A 21,729-nucleotide genomic window follows, 5' to 3' on the forward strand; every position below is an offset into this window, starting at 1 on the left:
AATAATAAAAATATAATAATAATAATAATAATAATAATAATAATAATAATAATAATAATAATAATAATAATAACGTTCTTTTATTAGTTTATTAAATGTCTTAATCCACTCGCCAGGTTCCTGCAAGTTATATTTCCACTCTAAATTAGGCTGTAAACTGCACCCCAGCAATGCTGACACCCCCACACAGCCTCTGTTTGCAGCATGGAGGGGCTGGGACCACCCTGAAAATTCCTGTGATGACACCCAAACCCCAAACATGCAGGTGCCCAAACCCCCTTGTCCCCCAGCACCGATGGAGATGATCCCACCTGTCATGGAGGGGTTTCTTTGGAAGGATTTTGGGAATTTGCCACAGCAGGGAAATGTGGGATTGTGTCACGGGTGGGAAGAGCTGTAGAGGTGGGAGCATCTGCTTTGATGGTGTTTAATACAGCAAATTTTGCTTCACAATTTAAAGCCTGATAAGGAGCATCTCAGATACCTAAAATGTTCAATAATCTTTTTTTACTTAGGGCATTTTCCTTCTCTGGAAGCAAAGGCTTGTATTCTTATAACGCATTTAGAAGGAGGATATTTCTGGCTAATTCCTTACATGGAGCCAAGATGAAGTAAAAAAGTGCACAATCTTTCCCTCTCCTACACAAGGGAAAAAATATTCATAGGCAAAAAGTAAAAAAAAAAAATTAAAAAGAAATTTTAAAAAAAGCTACTATGAGTGAGCTGGAAAAGAACCAGAGATTCGGGGTGTGGGAAGGAAGATGGGAGAGAGCTGTGAGTGCTCCAGTTGGCAAGGATGGGATGGGAGTGAGGCACAACAGCCCTCCCTGGACCACTCTGCACAAAATCCCCAAATCCTTTTCACATGCAGGGCAACCCAAAGCTGCTTCCCAGCTAGAGCATGAGTCAGAAGGAGGACAAAAATTCACATGATTTTACAGGACAAGGAATTCGGGCATCATCATCATCCCCCTTCCCCCAGCAGCTCTCTCCCCTCTCCACGGCTCTTTCCCACCTCACAAATCACCACCCCCACGACATGAAAAGGAGCCCGAAAGCGAAACCCTGCCTGAATTAAAATCACAGTCGCTTCAAATTAGATCCACCTAGTAACTCTTGGCTTAGAAACTCCCAAATAACTGGAGCGGAAAGCTTCAACTCCTAAATAAGTGGCCTGGATTTCAAAGGCACCAGCACCCAGCTGCTCCCAGGGAGGTCAGCTGGAAGAAGCATTTCTATTTTTAAGGCACTTGCACCTGGGGAGAGGGCAGGGAGCACTAGGTGCACTCACAGGATTATTTTTTTCCCCCTCCCAAATTGTGCTATGCAAAACCCCAGCTTCCTAAAAATAGCACCTGAAGTGGTAAATAAAATGCTGCTGGCAGCTGCTGTGATAAGAAGCCCAAAGGGGTGCTTAGCTCAGCGATTTTTCAGGAAATCAAGTCACTGGTGCAGCCTGAATGCTGTCAGGAAGATGTTTCAGCTCCTGGAGAGCCACCACAGGCACAGGGGGACATGGGACAGGCAGTGATGCTGTCCCACGCTGTGGCACAGAGGGTGCAGGCAGGAATCAACCAGCCACACATACCCCAGTCAGGAACTGGCAGATATTTAATAAATGAGAAGGGACAGGGGCATAAATGTAATGCCAGGGTTTGAAATGTGAAAGTCACGGGGGTAGATGAGAAAAAAATTTGACCTTAAGAATCCAAAGGATTCATGCAGCAGGTCCAGAGAGGTGGGAGAGGGAAGTACAAAAAGGGAAAGTCTGGAAGAGATGGGGGAAAACCCCATTTCTGTGAGAATGGAATACCCACCTCTTATGGGGTTTACAGTCTTCAAACTTCTCTGAAACACCACAACTAAAACCTCACAATTCCCTCTTTTGTTCCACTGCTGCTCCAACGTCAAACTCACCTAGCAACCCATCCTGAACAGTGGCATTAGGCTCTGGATGCATCCCAAAATAACAGCTCCAGACTTCATTCTCCATCCCCTTTGGAAGAACCTACTGGTCACCAGCCAGCCTTCCCTGTCATCAAAATGCCAGCACCAACTCTGACTAAGCCATGATTCACCCTCCTCTTTTAATGCCTTTTCTTTTTTGAATTTATTTATTTGATTCCCTCTAAAGGAAACTTGGAAGGGAAGGACCAGTCACGTTCTTGCCTACATTCAGTGCAACACACATCCTCTCCTTTGGATGTGCAGTGGAGGGAGGGGGGGGAGATGCCTGGTGGGATCCCAGTCACACATCCAGGAATTCTTTGCACGGTTGGAAATTGGGAGAGGGTGGCTGGGAGCTGTGTGTACATCTCTGTGTAGGTGCAGCCACACATTGTGCTCCATTCATGTCAGGGCAGCTTCATCTGCAGCACTTTCCAGTGTGGCCTTGGTTTATCAGCCTGGAATGTGGGCACAGAGTTCAGAATCACAGCAGGGTTTGGGTCTAAAGGGATTTTCAAGATCATCCAATTCCACCCCCTGCCATGTCCAGAGACAACTTCCACCATCCCAGGTTGCTCCAAACCCTGTCCAGCCTGGCTGTGAACACTTCCAGGGATGGAGCAGCCACAGATTCTCTGGGCACCCTGTGCCAGGGCCTCACCACACCCACACGAAAGAATTTCTCCCTAATATCCCATCTAAATCTACTTTCATCCGGTTTAAAGCTGTTCCAAAGTGCTCCCTTACCCCGGGAGGGTGGTTGCAAAAATCAGGCAGCAGCTGCCCAGACTCTTATTAGTGCGTTAATGACATTTTCTTGAAAAATTTATTCTTTTGGGCTGACCAAGGGGAATTTATATGGTTTTCAGGAAGAAAAAAAAACCCAAACAAACAAACAACAAAAAAAAACAAACCAAAACCAAAACAAAACAAAAAACAAACAAACAAACAAAAAAAAAACACAAAAACAAAAAAACCCCAAACTTACAAACCAACAGCAACAAAAAAAAAAAAAAACAATTAAAGTGGTGGGATACTGAAGAAGCCAAGAAAATTGTCCGCAACATTTTTCTGGGAATTAGATGCTTTCAGAAAGGTCAGGAAGGAAACCAAATGGTTGATGGACCCCCGCCCTTGCCAGCTGGATGCTGAGTAGTTTTCAGCGATGATGGCGCTTTCTTTTGGAAGGACTTGAGAAAAAGCTGCTGCGGGTCAGCCTCGTGGAGGGGAGGGTGATAAAAGTCTGATTTTATCAGGCTGATAGAAATGTTTGGATTTGGAGAGGCAGCTGGAGTTCACGGTCCTTTGCGCCTGCAGTTTTCAATTGCCTCCCTCGCCCCTCGCAGGTATTTCAGTTACAGGAATAAATAAACAAGGAACAAAGTGTGAACTGTACCTGTACCACCACCCTCCCTCTCCCTCATCCCACCCAGCTCCTGATGCCCGGGAGGGACACCAAGAGCTCCTGCATCCGTCCCTGTAATGGATCGGGTTTTTTTCTGCCATAAAAATGAATTTTTTATTTGCCCTCCTCTAAACAAGTTGTGGTTTGCTTCCTCATTTCTCGCCTGTCACCTCCCCCCCCCCCCCCGTTCTTGCAGTCACACACTGCTTTTCTTCCTCTTGCCACAAAGGGAAACAGAAACCAAGCCAAAACATCTCTTCACGATATTATTTGCAGGCAGCAACATCAGGGAATCACAGAATGGTTTGGGTTGGAAGGGACATAAAAGATTATTCAGTTCCAAGCCCCTACCATGGGCAGGGACACCTTCCACTGTCCCAGGTTGCTCCAAGCCCTGTCCAGCCTGGCCTTGGGCACTGCCAGGGATCCAGGGGCAGCCACAGCTTCTCTGGGCACTCTGTGCCAGCACAAACTCTGTGCCACGAATAGGACACCTCTCAAAACCAACAGATGACCCCAGACAGGGTTTCCTGCAGGGATTAAGGGTTCCTGAGCAGGGATTTACCCTAAAATCAGGGGAGCTCCTGGTCCCTCTGCAGCAGCGAGGCTGAGCCCTGCCCGGGGTGCAGGATGCAGGGCAGGAACATCGTGTGCTCCAGGGCTCTCCCTCCTTTCACCCACCAGTGCAGACATGTGTGCTCCTTTCTGCTGTGGACAATCTGTGCAGTTTTCAGCCTGTTGCACCCTCTAATTGCACCTGATGTGCTCATGAAACTCCTTCCTCGGCCGGTTGCAAGGAATTCCAGTCATTGCTGACAGCAGCCGGGTGCTGGGACAGCACTGGGGCAAGAGCTGGGCTGCCACATGCCTGCCTGTGGCTGCAGCTTTGCCTAAAAATAGCCACAAGCAGAGAAAAGGGGGGAAATTCAGCTTCTGGCATTGAGAAAGCAGGGCTGAGCCCCAGAGAGGGAAATCCCCAGCAAGGCACAGGGCATTGCTCACCCTGCTATCAGCCCCTGTCAAACACTGCACCCAGGGCTGGCCTTGCTTTCCTGGCAGCCAAGGGACAGGAAAAGCCAGGAAGGGGTTGCAGAAATGCAGAATTCAGCCTCATTCAGCTGATATAGCAGGTTGGGGATCTGCTGGTTTTGCTCAGCCCTCTGCTCTGAGCTCCCTGTGTGGTTTCACTGCCACACTCTGAGCCATGCAGGAACTCTTTCAAGGACAGTAAATTCTTCCTGAAGTCAACACTCTGCAAAGTTGTTTGTTTAATTTCTTTCAATTTATAACTCTTCAGGCAGGAGGACAAGGGTTCAGACCTTATTTTCCTTTTGAGTGGTTGGATTTGTGCCCTAACTTAGAGGTGCTTGGTTATAATTGGCTGAGTTAAAGGGTAGCAGGAAAGGAAATGGGAGTTGTAAATGCAATGCCTGGCTTTGATGAATATGGGGAAGAAGGAAGGAGGAAAGCCTTGATTCAATCTCAATTAATCAAATTAAAAGCAAAATCAATCAAGGTTTCCTCTACTGTCCTCAGAGAGGTGGACATGTGCATCCAAATGTGTCTTGGGTGATGCTTGGGAAGACCCAGTAAATCTTAGACCAAAAATGGGGAGGTGTACAACAGGTGTCCATTAGCCAGGATTGCTGACCCCAAAGGAGCCTCCCAGATGGAGGTTCATATTTAAGAAAGGAGGCTTATTTGTAATTTTAAAAAAAAATTATATTCTGCAGTTCTCAAAAAAAAATATAATTTGGGGATTACACTCTGAAGCTGCAAACATCCATTAAAGCAGGGACATTCCTCAAAGCTGGCAGGTCTGCTCAGAAACTGGTCCAGGAGGATTGAGCAATGTCCTGTGAAAGTTCCTGACTGTACAAGACCAGTGCAAAACAAAACTCACCCCATAAACGGGCTAAACCATAAAGATAATTGACTTCATAGGTGGCAGAGAGGGTAGATTTAGGGTAGATATTATAAATAAATTCTTTACTGTGAGGGTGGTGAGGCCCTGGCACCGGTTGCCCAAAGAAGTTGTGGCTGCCCCATCCCTGGAAGTGTCCAGGGCTTGAAGCAATCTATTTTTGTGGAAGGTGTCCCTGCCATGGCAGGGGCTGGAGCTGGATGAGTTTAAAGGTCACTTCCATCCCAGGCCGTTCTGTGATTCTACGAAACACAGGTTTCTAAAAGTAGTTATGGGGTAATTAAATGGCAAGAAGTTGGAATATTCCAGTCTCAGGAATTTAATACTGGTTCTTCTTGAAACAAAACCTGGCTGCAGAAGTTCAGGCTTGGTCTTAATAACAAGGGTTAAAGAGTGCAGATCGGTCAGAGAGCCACAGTTCAGGTTTTGGCATTGTTAGAGCTTCTGAAAAGACAATATTCACATTATCTTGGCACTGGGTTGAGCCTTCTAGTCCCAGGTACTTTTAGTTACATGAAAGGAACACTTCCCTGTTTGCACTGTTATTTTAAGGTGTGAAATTCCCCACTGAAAAGTCCTGGGATTGCTTTAGGGTGTAAATCCACAGGATGTTGAGCTTGACTTTAGGTTACCTCATCTCTAATCAAGAGGCCACAACCACCTGCGACAAGGCACTGATCCAGCAGAAAAATCCTGCTGCTCTGAGAGAAAAGTGTGTTTACAGGGCTGCTCTGTCCCCGCTGCCAGATCAGATGTTCCTGTCCTGCTGCTGCCAGCAGAACCTGGCACGTGTTACCACAGTGCCTTCTCCGGGAAAATCAGCAGAACTACAGCCATGTGCTCACACCTGAACCAGACCTAATTTAGGATTTTTATGGTTTAACCCCGGCTGGGAGCTCAGCCCCACTCGCTCAGTCCCCCACAGAAGGATGGGGGAGAGAAATGGAGGGTAAAATTGAGAAAACTCATGGGCTGAGGTACAAACAGTTTAATGGGTCAAGAAAAGCCACGTGCACAAGCAAAGCAAAACAAGGAATTAATTCCCCACTTCCCACAGGTTTGCAGTGATCCCCAGGAAAGCAGGGTTCCATCACACGTAGCGGTGGCTTGGGATGGCGAACACCATCACCCCTTTACTAAACACGGCAGAATGGAATATTTTATGGCATATTTTTGATCAGTTTGGGGTCAGCTGTCCTTGCTCTGTCCCCTGCCAACTCCCTGTGCCCCCCCAGCCTCCTCAGTGGTGGGGTGGGGTGAGGAGCAGAAAAGCCTCGACTCTATGTGAGCCCTGCTCAGCAAAACCAAAACCATCTCTGTGTTATCAGCACTGTTTTGGCCACAAGTCAGAATCACAGAGCAGCTCCTCTGAAGAAAATCAACCTGTCCCAGCCCAAACCAGCACGGTGCTGCAAAGCAATGCAGCATTTTGGAGATCCGATGGGAAGAACAAAGAATTCCAGCCCTCCTGTATGAGCAGATTGTTACAGGATTTATTTTCATGGAGTTGCCCAGTGGCTGAAGTATGTTCACTGAAGAATTGAATTCCCAGCCGGTGATGCAGGTGGGATGCAGCTCTCCAGCTCTGCTGCCTGCAGGGCTCGGGGCTGGCTGTGAAACCCCTCGTGGATGATGAATCTGTCCAGCCCATTTAGGGTGGACGATGATCACCCTCCGGAAATCTCAGCCTGTCATTATCCCCTGGACTTTGCTATTGAACTGTTTCCTAACTTCTCATTACCGCCCACCTTTCATTAAGAGCCCGGATCGTTATCTCGTCATTGCAGGTTATTAAATCCAACAATGGCAAAGGCTGTGGCCTTTCTGCGGCTGACTCACCTCATTATGTAACAAGCCCGGGCCGGTGACAACCTCAGCATCGCCATGGTGACAGGGAAGCGTCTAAAAAAGTTGTAGGCAATGATGTGGTGAAGTCAGATACCCCAGAGATGCTGGGGAATCTCTTCAAAGTAATGCAAAAAAAACCCCTAAAACACAAAGCTCTGGGGGAGAACACGGGTTTGTGTTTCTGATCATCAAGGAGGATGCGCTTGGAGGCAGCGGCGGGCAGCAGATTAATCACAGCCCAGGAAAAAGGGTATTTTTTAATCTTAGGTCTCAACCCCCGCTGATAATCAGTTTGGCTCCTGATAGAGGGCCTTTTGAAGCTGCATCCCAGAAGGATCTGCACTGCCTGGGAGGCTCAGATGGAAAGGCTCCCCTGAGGGATGCTGAGCAGGGAGGAGGCGTTGAAGCTCTCAGCTCCTGCTGTTCTGCCTCCATCCACAGCAAAGCTGTGGGTAGAGTTGGGGAAGGATTGATGTCATTTTGGGGTGTCTACAAGGAATTGGTCGCCTCTGACCACTTTTACCACCTGTGGAGAGAAATGGGCACTCACTTGCACAGGGAACAATCCAGCTGCCCTGCTGTGGGCACTGTGCAAACCAGGGTGAGATGTGTCCTGGAGGACTTGGTGTCCTCTGAGCATGGAGGGGACCTCAGAGCTGCGCCCAAAACCATTCCACACACACCTCAGTGCTCGAGGTGACCCAAAACACAAGCCCTGGTCCAACCCAGAGCCCCATGCAGGGAGGCAGGGCAGAGCTTTGGCGAGAGCTGCATGTTGAAATCGTGTACGTGCCGAGCATCTTCCCACCCACACCTCACCTTTGTGAGCACATCTGCCCCATGGACAACCTGCTCACCCCTGCTTCCTCACGGGGCTGGCACGACCCAGACCATGGTTGCCCAACAGTGGCCCACACACCTCAGCTCTGGCCAAGAAGAGCCACTTTTGGGACCAGCACCACCCCTGGGGCTGAGCTGCTCCCTGGATCTGCCTCCCCAAGGGCTCCCCTCTCCCTTCAGCTGCTGGAAACCACAAGGTGAGCTCTCAGTGTCCCACTTTTCCACAGTGCTGCCATGTGCTCTTAAACTCAAGACCTGCAGGCACTGCTTTTAGGAGCTCTGTGGAAGACAAGTGAGAGGGAAAGTGTGTGGTCAACAGGCTGAAATTTAGAATAGCAAGGGCCAGTTTTGTTTCCATATCTTTTGCTAGAACTCCTTGAAGTCACAACCTCTCTCAGGGAACCTCCAATTTCCTAATACCTCTCCTAACCAAGTTTTGGACCCAAATCACTGGAATCAGATCACACAGATTGCTGGAATGCAGAAATTAAATAACCAAATTTCCTTATCATGGTTTTCTTAAAATTCTTCCACTTACAGAGCAATGATTTTAGTGCATTTAAGTCCAAGCAGATGATTTTAATTTGTGTATTTCATTTACTTTTTTCTATGCCATGGAGACCTGGCTGGGGAAGAAAAAAAAGTCTAAAATTATTTTAAAACATCTACAGAATTTGTTTCTTCTTTCTCTGATATTTTCCAATCAGACATGAAAAATATTAATGGAAAATTTCTCTGGAATTTTGGGGCAAGCTGAAACAAACAATATGGGGAGCTTGCTGCCAACATATTTTCTCAAATACATTTATATTTTCCAACCTGCAATGACAAGCTGTTAACAGCTCCTTGGGGGAAAAAAAAAAACAAAACAAAACTGAGCTCAGTGTTTAGATTTCTGCCCTGGAGTTTAACAGGGAGTAGCAAAGCAGGGTCTGGGTGCCTGGCAGGGGTCACAAGGAAAGATGCTGTGCTTCAAAGCACTTGTGAGGGCCTCAGTTTTCTCCCAAATAGCTGCTGTTACTGGAGCTGAGAGCCAGAGCCAGGAGGGCATGGCACAGGTGGAAACACATCTTGGCCATTGGTTATGACTCATCCTCACTGGATAAAATTTGAGATGGGGGAAAACCACTTTTGTTGTGTCTGCTTCAGCACTTCCAGCAACATCGCCCATTAGGGAATCACAGAATGGTTTGGGTTGGAAGGGAGATAAAAGATTATCCAGTTTCACCCCCTGCCATGGGCAGGGACATTTCCCATTATCCCAGGTTCTCCAAGACCCATCCAGCCTGGCCTTGGACGCTTGCAGGGATCCAGGGGCAGCCACAGCTTCTCTGTGCACCCTGTTCCAGCACAAACCTTATGCCACAAACAGGGCACCCCTCAAAACAAACAGATGACCCCAGGACAGGGCCTCACCTCACATTTCCATCCCCCCATGTGCCCCCCTGCATGGCTCTGGTGGGTTCCTGCTCCCTGCACGTCCCTGGGCTGTCACCTGTGGTGACAGCATGGCCACAGCCAGGGTTTCACATTTCCCAGCCCAGCTGTTTACCCAGAGCTCAGCCTGAAGGAAAACAACTGCTAGACAGTCAACAAGAGATCTGAGAGACACCCGACTCCTGGGCAGGCTTTCCTGCCAGCTTCCCTCTAAAGGAGAGCCAGGCTCAGGCTCAAGGCATGACCTTCCTTCAGCTCATGTTGTTATTACCCAGGCTGGGACAGCCCCAGGCTCCTGACTGATGGGCACCTTTCACCCACTGCCGGGTGAAATGCTTGTGGTGCCTCAGGAGTTCCATGGATGGTCACTGGGGCACTGGGAGATCCAGTTTGTACCCATGGAGCAGAGCCCAGAGCAATTCCCAAACCTGCCAGCCATCAAAAGCAAGGCCTTTCTGCAGCTGTGGCTAAGGGGGATCCCAGCAGGATGGGTTTGTGTGACCGTGTTCACAGGGGTCCCAGGATGAGGGAAGAGATGAGGATCTGACTCCATGTTTCAGAAGGCTGATTTATTATTTTATTATATATATTACATTAAAACTATACTAAAAGAATAGAAGAAAGGATTTCATCAGAAGGCTGGCTAAGAATAGAAAAAGAATGAAAACAAAAGCTTGTGGCTCAGACAGAGAGTGACTGTGATTGGCCATTAATTAGAAACAACCACATGAGCCCAATCCCAGATGCACCTGTTGCATTCCACAGCAGCAGATAACCATTGGTTACATTTTGTTCTGAGGCCTCTCAGCTTCTCAGGAGAAAAAAATCCTAAGGAAAGGATTTTTTCATAAAAGATGTCTGTGACAGGTTTGGGATGAAGGTGGGGCAGCCACAAGATCTGCAGTACCTGCAGGACATGCTTAGAGCATGGATGTGCTGTGCCCCTGCCTGTCCTGCCCTAAACACTGGCACTCATTCCAGACCCAAACAGCTGAATATCTCTGAAAACCCATCTCAAACCCATTACAAACCCATGTGAGCCCAGAGCCAGCACAGCTCCCCTGCACACGTGCAGGAGCACACGCAGCCACCCCAGCCCTGGCAGCCTCCAATGCCTCGGGATGCTGCTCACAAATCTGGTCCTCTTGCATTCAGGCAGAGCCAGTCATCGATGGCAGGGGTGACTAAAGCTCAGCACTGGCACATGCCAGCCCCATCCCACGCTGCCTTGTCCCATCTTGCCTGCAGCTGGGCCACCCAGCCCCGTGTGACAGCGCAGGCCAAGCCAGGCTGGAAAAGGTAACCTCAGGTCGTCCAGAATTTGGGCTAGGAAAGTCACATCCATAAAATAGAATGCTTCCCACCCTCGTGCCTTCCACCTAATTGCTGCTGCTGTTGCAACAGCCCTACATGATCTAATGGTTTATTACATTGTTCTTTTATTTATGGTGTAAGTGTTTTGGACGTGATCGGTTTCTCAGCAGCTCAGCTGCACCCAAAAATTATTAAGAGAAGAAAAAAAATAAAAAGGGAAAGGAGAAACACGACAGCAACCAGAGGTGATTTAATGTTGAAGGGAAACAAAGGCTTTGCTGACTGTGTTCCCCTGGGCACGTGATCTTCACAGCTGGCAGGAGGTGGAAATCCATTCCCTGCCTTTGGCAAAGCCACCTTGGAGAAAAAAAACAAACACAAAAATCACTGCTGGCAGGTGCCTCTTCTGCCTCAACTCATCCTGCTCAGCTTGGTGCAGCAACATGGAGATTTTGGTGGTGAAGCTACTCCTGAGTTCTTCTTCCCACCACAAAGCCTCTTCCTCAGCCATGAAAGAGATCCAGCCCTCCAGCTGGGACATGGACACAGGCTGGGAAAAAACCCCAAACCCTACAATTTATTTTTATTTATTATTTTTCTATATACAGTTTATTCTATAAATTTATTTTTCTTTATTTTGCTCTGAATGGGAATGTTGTTTTGTGAGCACGGATCCATCCCTGGAGCAATTGGTGTTGGCATAAAGACATCCCACATTCCTTTGGTGGAAGGGCTTTATCAGGGTGTCTAAATCACAGCCTCAGCTATGTCCTGCTGCTCCTGTGAGAAATCCCTTGCTAATAAGGAGGATTTCTAAGAAAGTCAGTGAGAAGGAGAAAAAAACCAAAACAAGTAAAATTCTCAAATCTCTGCTCCAGCCATGTTAGAGTCTCCTACTGGCATTAAGGTGAGTGCTTGCCTGGGTCATACCTGGCATGAAAGCACAAGAAAGCACAATTTTTCTCCAAATAAATTCATTTTGGTGACTGAGGAGCCTTTATTTTGCACTTGTACCAGTGACCTGGCAGTGCTCACTTGCATTTTTGGGGTGGAAAAATTTGGTCTCCTGGGCACAGAACTCAGCAGTCCTCACCTTCAAGCCCACGAGCAGGACTCAGTGCAACCCTGATTATCTCCCAGTAAAAGCAGCTGACACTGTGGCTTCCCAGTTTCAGTCTCTGGCTCAACAGAGAGAAAAAAACCCAATTTTCCTCCCAGTACTGATGTGGTTTTGGGCTTACCTAGGAACAGAGGCCAGACAAAGTTAAAAGAATAAAAATTGATATATTTAATGAAGGGCCTTCAGGTACATTAAGGGCAGACAAAGCCTCCCCAGTGGGCTACAACCAAAAGTGAATGACAGTCACAAGTTTTTCAGACATAAATGAGTTTGGTCTGTTTGCATATCAGGGGTTAATGAAGTCACATACCCCCAGTTTGCTCCCCTCCCCAATTCACTTTCATTTAGACTTTTGGGGAGGCTGTAGGATATCATTGGATCTCAGGCCCAGAGGGATTGTTCTGTCTGACCAAAATGTAAAGATATTTTGTGAAGTTAACTAACACTTTATATGGAGTAGACAAAGCCTCCCCAGTGGGCTACAACCAAAAGTGAATGACAGTCACAAGTTTTTCAGACATGTATGAGTTTGGTCTGTTTGCATATCAGGGGTTAATGAAGTCACATACCCCCAGTTAGCTCCCCTCCCCAATTCACTTTTGTTTAGACTTTTCAGGATCTGAGGCTGTAAGGTGTGCTTGAAACTCAGATCCAGAGGGATTGTTCTGTCTGACCAAAATGTAAAGATATTTTGTGAAGTTAACTAACACTTTATAGGGAGTAGACAAAACCTCCCCAAGGGGCTACACCCAAGAATTAATGACAGTCACAAGTTTTTCAGACATAAATGAGTTTGGTCTGTTTGCATATCAGGGGTTAGTGAATCACATACCCCCAGTTTGCTCCCCTCCCCAGTTCACTTTCATTTAGACTTTTGGGGAGGCTGTAGGATATCCTTGGATCTCAGGCCCAGAGGGATTGTTCTGTCTGACCAAAATGTGAAGACATTTTGTGAAGTTGGTGAAGTTAACTAAGACTTTATATGGAATAGACAAAGCCTCCCCAAGGGGCTACAACCAAAAATTAATGACTGTCACAAGTTTTTCAGACATGTATGAGTTTGGTCTGTTTGCATATCAGGGGTTAATGAAGTCACATACCCCCGGTTTTCTTCCCCCTCCCCTGCAAATTCACTTGGAGAATTCACTTGGAGAATCCCCCAAATTCACTTTTGTTTAGACTTTTCAGGATCTGAGGCTGTAAGGTGTGCTTGAAACTCAGGTCCAGAGGGATTGTTCCATCTCACCAGATTTTGAAGACGTTTTGTGAAGTTTGTGAAGCTAACTAACACTTTATATGGAGTTCAGAGTCCCGCGCTACAGGATATGAAAAATAGAAGAGCAAATAGAAGAGCCCAAGTCACCGGCACCACGGGGAGACACTGACACATTATCCCTGTTGTTTACCAGCCTCAGCTGCTCTCGGGGCTTCCTGGAAAGAGCAGCAAAGGGCACACACACACACAGACACACACAGACACACACAGGAGCAGGGCTCCTGCACGCTCCCTTCGCGTGGCTGCGAGGAGCCCGGAGCGCTCCACGGGATGGGGGCGTGCGGGGCCCGTGGGGCCGGCCCTGCCAGCAGAGCCACTCAAATGACAAACCCAGCTGGTAAACAAGCTCAGCCCGGTGCCCTGGGAAAGGCTCTCGGGGCGTCCGGGCGGGTAAACAAGCTGCAGCGGCGGCTGGAGGGGAGCGGAATGAATAAATAAATTAATCGGGCTGCGTGAAGGGATGCAGCTGCTTCACACCAGCCCAAAGCGGGGCTGGGGCTACACAAGGACATGGCAATACCTCCTTTTCTCCGTGAATTACCACCACCTTCCCCACCATCCCTTGCCCATCACCCCTTGCCCATCACCCCTTCCCCAGCAGCATCGTTTCTCCCCAGCCCATCTCACAAGGAGCCATTGGTCTGTCTCAGCTTGCCCCCTCTGCCCTCAGATAATCTTTTCCAGGGCTGAGCAAAGCTGCCCTTGATTCCCAACCCCAATCAACATCTCTGCAGGTGGGGTTTTAGCACCCTGCTCCTGCCCACAGGGGTTGATTTGGAAGCTCTGCGCTGCACTGCAAGGAACCTTGCACCAGTGGTATCCCCAAAAGGGACCTACACAGGGAACACACACCTCAGGATGCTCTGGCACTGCCAGGACTGGTGCAGAGAGAGCTGGATCCGTGGATATGAGCAGCTAAAGGCACCATCAGCACAGCCTCCAGCCCATCTCAGCCCTCCCGTGCCTCAGTTTCCCCTGCCTCAATTGATAAAGCTGGAAATCACTCAACAAGGAAGAAAGGACTGGGGAGAGGGGGAATAAAAAGGTCTCAGCAGTCAGTTCTGAACAAGCAGCATGAAGTCCCAGAAGTAAATATTATTATTATTATTATTATTATTATTATTATTATTATTATTATTATTATTATTATTATTAATTTATAACTAAATAAATGGGAAGGCAGGGAAACCAAAAGGAAAGCCCAATTCCATGATGTTTTAGCAAGAGGGTGGCATACAAAATGCAGAAAGGTTGGGTTTTCTGGACTGGACTGAATGGTGCTGCTTCCTCAGCACCAAGGAAGGGCACATCTCACTCCAGGCCCTGTGGTTTTTGGAACAGGTTCAGTCTGGGATGGGACATGGTGGGCAATAGCTGGGAGATGTTTTCAGAATTGGGTATTTGGGAAAGGACAAAATGAGAGTGATTTTGTTGTCCAGGGAGGAGAAAACTGGGGAATAGCTTTCAGCCTGGAAAAGGATGCTATGGAGAAGGTAACAGCTGGAATATTATAGCAAGGAATATTTAAGGTTTATACAAGATCTGCTGCCCCAGTGGAATCCCAATACCCCTTGCCAGGACAAGGAATTCTCCAGAGGAAAACACAAAGGAAACCTAAATCTGCTTGTGTGGGCTTCATCTTGACTCCCAGCTGGGGACTGTGCCCCATCCTTTTTATTTTTTCCCCAACCTTAAAGTGTAGTAATGATGGGAAAGAGAATCAGGTGCCCTGCAGAGATGTGAGCGCCTGCACGCACACACCAGGAAAACAGGGATCACACCTTGCTGGCTGCTGGTTTTGAAATCCTCCCACGTCCCTCCATGAAAAAAAACCCAAAAAACCTGTGGTCATCTGATTTAAAGCCTTTGGAGCTGTTTTGTGCTGAGATCAATTTCTCCATCACAGAGGGTGTGTTAGGGAAAGGTTCAGCAGGGCAGCAGCTCTGCTGGCAAGGCTCCCAGTGGCACAGGGATGGTGGAATGCCAGGTGGAGAAGGGACCTGGGGTGTTGGTGGTGGGATCTGAGCGCTGGGGTGAAGCCCAAGCCCAATCTGAGCTGCTCTCCTGTGTGGTAGAACCACTGAGCTTGGTTTCAGCGGGTGGCTGGAGATACAGCAGTGGAGAATCCTTCCCCATCCCTGCCAGGAGGGAGGCAGGGCAGCAAAAGGAGGGGTTTTCCAGCATCCTGAGTTGCTTGGTGGGGTGCTGGCCCTGGCAGGGAGGTTATAGGTGTGTCTGCCTGCTCCCAGGTTGGGCCATGAGGATGTACCTTCAATATTGTTACGTGGTTTAACTCCCAGACTCAGGAAGTCTGAGAGGTGCTAACAACCCACATCTGTCCTGTCCCCACCAGCTGCTTTCTGTGGAGTGATCAGAATGCAGAGCAGGTGCCAAAAGTCCCCCTGCAGCCTTTAGAAGCCTCCCACAAGAGTTTATAGTGCAGTGGGGGTTCCACTTGCAGCTGGTGGCAGCCAGGGTTGTCCCCCCTGGCCACCATGGCCTGGCATGTACACCAGCACCTTGAGACCTGGTGACCTCTGCTGCTTGCTTGTGCATGACCCAGTGAGTGATAATTGGAACAAACCAGGCATGGTGACCCTGAAATCCATTAAAAACTCCCCATGAGTGGCCATAAATGGTAAAGTGCAAAGGCCAGGAGGCAGTGGAAAGGTCGTGCTCACCCAGGGCTTCCTTGGAAGTGCAGGGAGGGGTGAGATGTGGGACAGACAGCTGCTCCTTTGGGTGCTTTGAGGCTGCTGAGGTGAAAGGGGACGAAATGAAACCAAGAGCCAGAGTGAAAATACCACAGTGAGAACCACAGGCCAGGGGACACAGCAGGATGGGAGGGGATTTCCAGCCTTCCAGGGAAGGTGTTCAGTGAAAACAAGGAGCTGGTTTGACTCAGGCACGGGCCTGTGAGTCAGGAGAGCCAGGGCCAGTTCTGCCACACGTTTCCTCCCTGCTCCTTGAGCAGACACCCACGGTGTCACTGTCACCAGGGAGCTGCAGCTGGCAGGACCCCCTCAGGCAGCTCCCGACTCCTCACGAGGCTTCTCTGCATCCATCAGTGCTTAAAAACCCTGCCCAGTGCCTCTGACAGGAAATCCTGGATCAAACCTTTCCCAGGGCTGCCGGGAAGCCACGACATCAGTGAGTGCTGGGTGACATGGCCAGCAAAGGCAGCAGCATGTGGGACTGCAGGGCATTGCCAGCAATCCAGAAACCCTCCCAAAGTGATGGGATTGTCCCTTCCAGTACCTAAAGAAAGCTGCAGAAAGGCAGTTCTCCACTTTGGCTGTACCCATTCTGCCAAGGCAGAGTTTCCCATCGGGGGTGCTGTGATCTGAGTCACTGCAGGAGCTGGCACAGCCAGGAAGGGCTCGGTGGCTCAGGGCACAGGCAGCAGAAGGGACAGCGCTGGGATGTGGCACAGTCCTGCCCTTCCCCTTCATGCTGCAGGCAAAAGGCGCCTCTGCCCCTGCTAGCAAGAGCCTCCTTGGTCACAGCAGGCAGAAAGGAGAGCAGGGGATGGATGTTGGAACTTCTTGTGCTAACAGGATGTACAAAGCAGGGGGAGCAGTAGAAGAGTGAGGGGTCCTGCCTGTGAGACCCCACCTGGAGCACCACGTCCAGCTCAGGGTCTCCAGTACAAGAAGGATGTGGAGCTGTTGGGGCAAGTCCAGAAGAGGCCATGAAGATGCTCCAAGGGCTGGAGAACCTCTGTTATAGAGCCAGGCTGAGAGAGAGGAGGTGTTCAGCCTTGAGAAGGCTTTGGGCAGATCTTAGGGCCCCTTCCAGTGCCTAAAGGGAACCAATTTTTAAAGGGGACAGATTTTTAGCAGGGTCTGTTGCAATAGGACAAGGGGTGATGGTTTCAAAGTGATGGTTTCAAATATGTATTAGGAAGAAATTTATATATATAAATTATATATATATAAAAATATATATAAATGTTATTTTAATATATTATTTATATATAATTTATAATATATATATTTTTATATAATTTATAATATATATTTTATATATATATAAAATTTTTTCTCCTTCCTTATATTTCTATATATAAATATATATATAAATTTTTATATATCGAAATATATATATTTTATATATTTTTATATTTATATATTTTTTCTCCTTCCTTATATTTCTATATATAAATATATATATATATATATGTATATATAAATTTTTATATATAGAAATATAAGGAAGGAGAAAAAATTTCTTCCTTATAAGAAGAAAAATTTCTTCTAATAAGGAAGAAATTTTTTATGATGAGGGTAGTGAGACCCAGGCACAGGTTGCTCAGAGAGGTGGTGGATGCCCCATCCCTGGAAGTGTTCAAGGTGAGGCTGGAGTGGACTTTGAGTAACCTCATTGAGCACAAGATGTTCTTGCCTTGTCAGAGGACTTGGAACTGGGTGATCTTTTACATCCTTTCCAACCCAGACTGTTCCATGCTTCTGTCATCCTGTGTTCATTCTCTGCTCACTGGCATTCCCTCTTATCTCCAGCTCCTTCCCAGCCAGCAGCACAGGGATTTCATTTGTCCTTTGACAGATGACAAATGTCCTGCTGGCTGGCAGTGCCCTGCCAGCTTATCACCTGCACACTCCCAGGCTCCCTGGCATCAGCTGCAGTAATTAAATCAGATTTTTCAGGAAGGGCACTTTAGGTGAAAGCTCCCAGCACCTCCTGATAGCAGAGCTGCAGCCACAGACAGGCCTTTGCCAGGGTAGTGGCACTGCCTGGGGACCAGGGCTCTCTCCAGTGCTCCCAGCTGATGCAGCAGTGCTGGGAGAAATTAATTTCTGTCCTAAGCTCGTTCCTCCTGGCTGTGCTTGAGCACCCCTGCTAGAAATACCTTCCTTTAATACCTGAAACTGCCAAATGCCTTGAGGTTGGCTAAATGGCAGCTGTGACACAGCCAGGGAGTGCAGGTCCTGTGGCAATGCCACTGGCTAAGATGCCCAAGGAGAAAGGAGGCAGAACAGAGCCAAGGCAACCAGGATTTCACAGACACAGGAAAGGGCTGCCAAAGCTTCAAGCAGTGAGAAACCAGCCAGAACAGGGGTGGAGCTTGCATTTTCCACCACAGGATGCTCCATTTCCACACAAAGACAGCTGAGAGCCTCCAAAATGCTCATCCCAAAGTGTCCTTGTGCCTCAAGAGGGTCTACAGAGCAGCAGCCCTTGGGCAGAGCCTCCTGTTTGCAGCCTGGATCAGCCCTGAGGTGAGATGCTGTTCCCAAAAGGCTCCCAGAGTAAAGGCTCAGCCTCCTTGCCAAGTCCCCATATCCCTCTGGGAGGGTCAGGAGCACAGCCAGATCCCAACCCAGCTGAAGCCACCACTATGAGCAAGGATTTTTATGCACCAAGCTGAACTAGAAGGAAAATATCTTCACACCCAGCTCTCCTGCACACTCAGCATGTGCACAGCTTGCTGTGGGCAGCTCTTGAAGGGCAGCCACAAGGCCGTGCTCTGCACAGCTCTCCTGCCCTTGGTGGCTTGTGGATGTGTCCCTGGGGAACCCAGCAGCCACTGAGCAGTGCTCCAGGCAGGGCTGGTGCTGTGGGGATGCTCTGAGCTGAGGTTAAAGGCTGCAGCCAGGTCACAGCACTGCTAAGCCACCACTAAACCATGTCCCCAAGTGCCACATCTGCATGTCTTAGACCCCTCCAGGGATGGTGACTCCACCATTCCCCCAGGCCCCTCTTTTCCAGTGCTTGACTGTGGCATTCACATTTTCTGAAAAATCTCTTCACCCAGGATTTCTCTCCTGGGAAGCTGAGGAGCCCCAGAGAAAAAGGAAAACAAATTCTTATCTCATTTGCTTCTCCTGTGTTGTGCTCACATGTGGAATGTGTTTGGAGATTGTTTACCACAGGTGATTGTTCCATTGGTTTCATGTGAATTATTTTGACTCATTGACCAGTCAGGGTCAGGCTGTGTCGAGGCTCTGGAGAGAGTCACAAGTTTTCATTATTATCCTTTTAGCCTTCCGTAAATATTCTTTCGTGTAGTATTCTTTAATATGACATAGTAGATAAACTAATAAATGAGCCTTCTGAGAACATGGAGTCAGATTCATCATTCCTCCCTGCCACGGGGCACCCCACAAATACAATACTTGGCAACCCTTGTGGTGACAAAATTATTCCCAAAATACACCAGCAATGGACAAACCCCATCCACACCGGCTTCTCTGCCACCTTGGAGCCGCAGGCACGGAGCTGCTCTGGCATTTCAAGGTTGACCTCTAGAGGAAGTTTGGAGGCAGACGAGCCACGGCTGCCACGGTGCCACAGGGGCTGCAGGACAGAACCGCCGAGCATCCGCGGGTCAGCTGTGCCCTGTAAATCCTGCAGCGATGGCAAGCGCAGCACCGTGTCCCAAAGCACCCGGTCCAGGTGTGCTGGGCAGCACCGCGTGGAAAAGCATCAATTGCTGCAAATCCACCGTGTGTCCCCGAGTGCTGGAGCCCTGCCCTTCATTTCCACCCCAGCAGGGCCACGGGAGCTGCTCAGCAACACGGGAAATAACCCCCAGCTCCCTCCCTGCTCCCCCGCTCCGCTCTTTTAAAGCCTCACATGCTCTTTCCTCCCCAGCATCTCTCCCTCTGCTCCAGATGAATCCGTTTATCACCTACAATTAATTAAACTGTGCGCTGTCAAGCTGCGAGGGTGTGAAGCCCATCCCGCTGCGCTGAGCTCCAAAGGCAGCGCAAGCCTCGGCGCCTGAGATGCAGCTCTGTGAGCATCACTGCGGGCACCCCCGGAACATCCTCCAAAAAAAACCCAAATCCAGCCTTCTCCCCGCCGGTTTCATCCCTCCCTGCTGCTTTGCGATGTGCCAGCGCCAGTGTGTGACACCTCTGTCCCTGCCCTCGCCGGCCGGAGCACCTGTGTGCGATGCTGGGCAGCGCCCTCCGCCCGTGTCCGTGCACATCCCCAGTTAACCCTGCCTGCCCTGGCTTGGCTGTCTCCTGGAGAAGGCTTTTCCCCTTCTATTTCTCCAAAAGAAACCACCACAAGCATCCCACTCCCAGCTTCCCTCTGGACAGAGGAGGAGGTGACATTTAAGAGTCTCTGCCTCCCCTGGTTCGTCTGTCTCCTGGAGAAGGCTTTTCCCCTTCCCTTTCTCCAAAAGAAACCACCACAAGCATCCCACTCTGTGTCCCACCGATTCTCTCTGGACAGAGGAGGAGGAGGTGACATTTAAGAGTCTCTGCCCCACAGCAGCCCGGAGAGGATGGAAACTCCTCCACAGCAGCACAGGAAGCACCCAGCAGGGCTTTAGGTCCCATATTTCAGCACCCAGCAGGGCTTTAGGTCCCATATTTCAGCACCCAGCAGGGCTTTAGGTCCCATATTTGATGTTCTTGCCCACACTGCCAAGCCAGGGGGCGGCGAGTGGGGATTTCTGTGGAAAAGGGATGGTTTGGGGTGCAGATCTGAGGCATGGAAGGTGAGGGTCGTTTACCTGCCCAGTCTCTCCTTCCAGCCCCTCCCAAGGACACAAGTGCCCGCAGGCATTGCATTCTCAGCTGCATCGCCCCCAGCAGCACCCCCTGGGCAGAACCATCCCTGTGCCCTCTGTCCCCAGCCCCCGAGGGAGGACAGCAGCTCCTGCCCCTCGCAGGGCACAGACGGAAAACCCCACAGGCAAGGCGGAGAGGGGACAGCCGCCCTTTTCAGGCTGCACAGAGCACACCCGCACAACCTCACGGGTGTCCCCCATCCATCCTCCCCCAAACCCCAAAGCCGGCGGTGCGGCAGAGCCGGGCACAGCCCGGGGCTCCCATCGCCCACCCTGCAGGAGCCAGCCCTGCATGCCCAGGTAATCCCTGGGTGCCCAGGCGGTCCCTGGATGCCCGAGTAGTCCCTGTGCGAGCATCCCGGGATGCTGCCCTCCCCTCCATCCCTACCTTTGCGGAACGGCATGGAGCGGGAGGAGGCAGGGCTGGCTCGGACGCCTGGGTTCCCCGGACGTGGACGGCTTCTCTTCGATATAAACACCAAAAAATATACATATATTTCCTCTGTATCTCTATTTCTTTCCTTCCTCCTCCTTCTTTCAGGAGGAAACGGACATATTTGGGCAAAGCCCGGCAGAAACCAGCGTCATTCCGAGGGTGGCACTGCAGAAGGGAGGAAGTTCTTGCAGTTTCAGAGCTTTTAACCCTTCACTTCCCGGAGACAGCAGAGATGGGAGGGAGGTGACAGGGAGCTGATTGCCTTAGAAAAGGGTGGAAGGTACTGGGAAAGGGGTTTTGAGTGGATTTGTGGTGTTTTTTTCTTGGCAGGAGCAGTACAGAACTGGGTGTGATGGATGTGGGTGTGATCGTGGAATTTTGGCCTCCTGCATCACTTATGCAAATTTGTGAGCTCATCAGAGCACCAATCCCATCTTCTCTGTGGGACAAACTCAGAAAACCCAGCTGCTTCAGAAACAAGGGGGTCAGAAACTCAGATCCCCCTGTTCAGCATCTCCTGCCCTTCCACAGGGCACTGGAAATTCAGATCCTGCTGTGCTGGATCCTGAGGATGAGCAAATACCCCTTGGTGGCATCCCTGGGCTGGGCTGAGCCAGGAGCTTGGGAACAGCATCA

The 21,729-nt window shown here is 49.4% G+C and overlaps 1 protein-coding gene across 1 annotated transcript in view; it reads right to left on the reverse strand.

Moving 5' to 3' along the window:
• PFKFB3 (6-phosphofructo-2-kinase/fructose-2,6-biphosphatase 3) overlaps window positions 1–21,257 on the reverse strand; it is a 45,743-nt gene extending 24,486 nt beyond the window's left edge. The window contains exon 1 of the mRNA XM_077179264.1: window positions 21,046–21,257. Within this exon, the coding sequence (XP_077035379.1) occupies window positions 21,046–21,061 (16 nt within the window). The 5' untranslated portion in view covers window positions 21,062–21,257. The remainder of the gene's footprint in view (window positions 1–21,045) is intronic.
• Between the last annotated feature and the right edge of the window lie 472 nt (window positions 21,258–21,729).

Source organism: Agelaius phoeniceus, chromosome 5 (genome assembly GCF_051311805.1).
Source record: "Agelaius phoeniceus isolate bAgePho1 chromosome 5, bAgePho1.hap1, whole genome shotgun sequence".
In the NCBI taxonomy this organism is placed as follows: Eukaryota; Metazoa; Chordata; class Aves; order Passeriformes; family Icteridae; genus Agelaius; species Agelaius phoeniceus.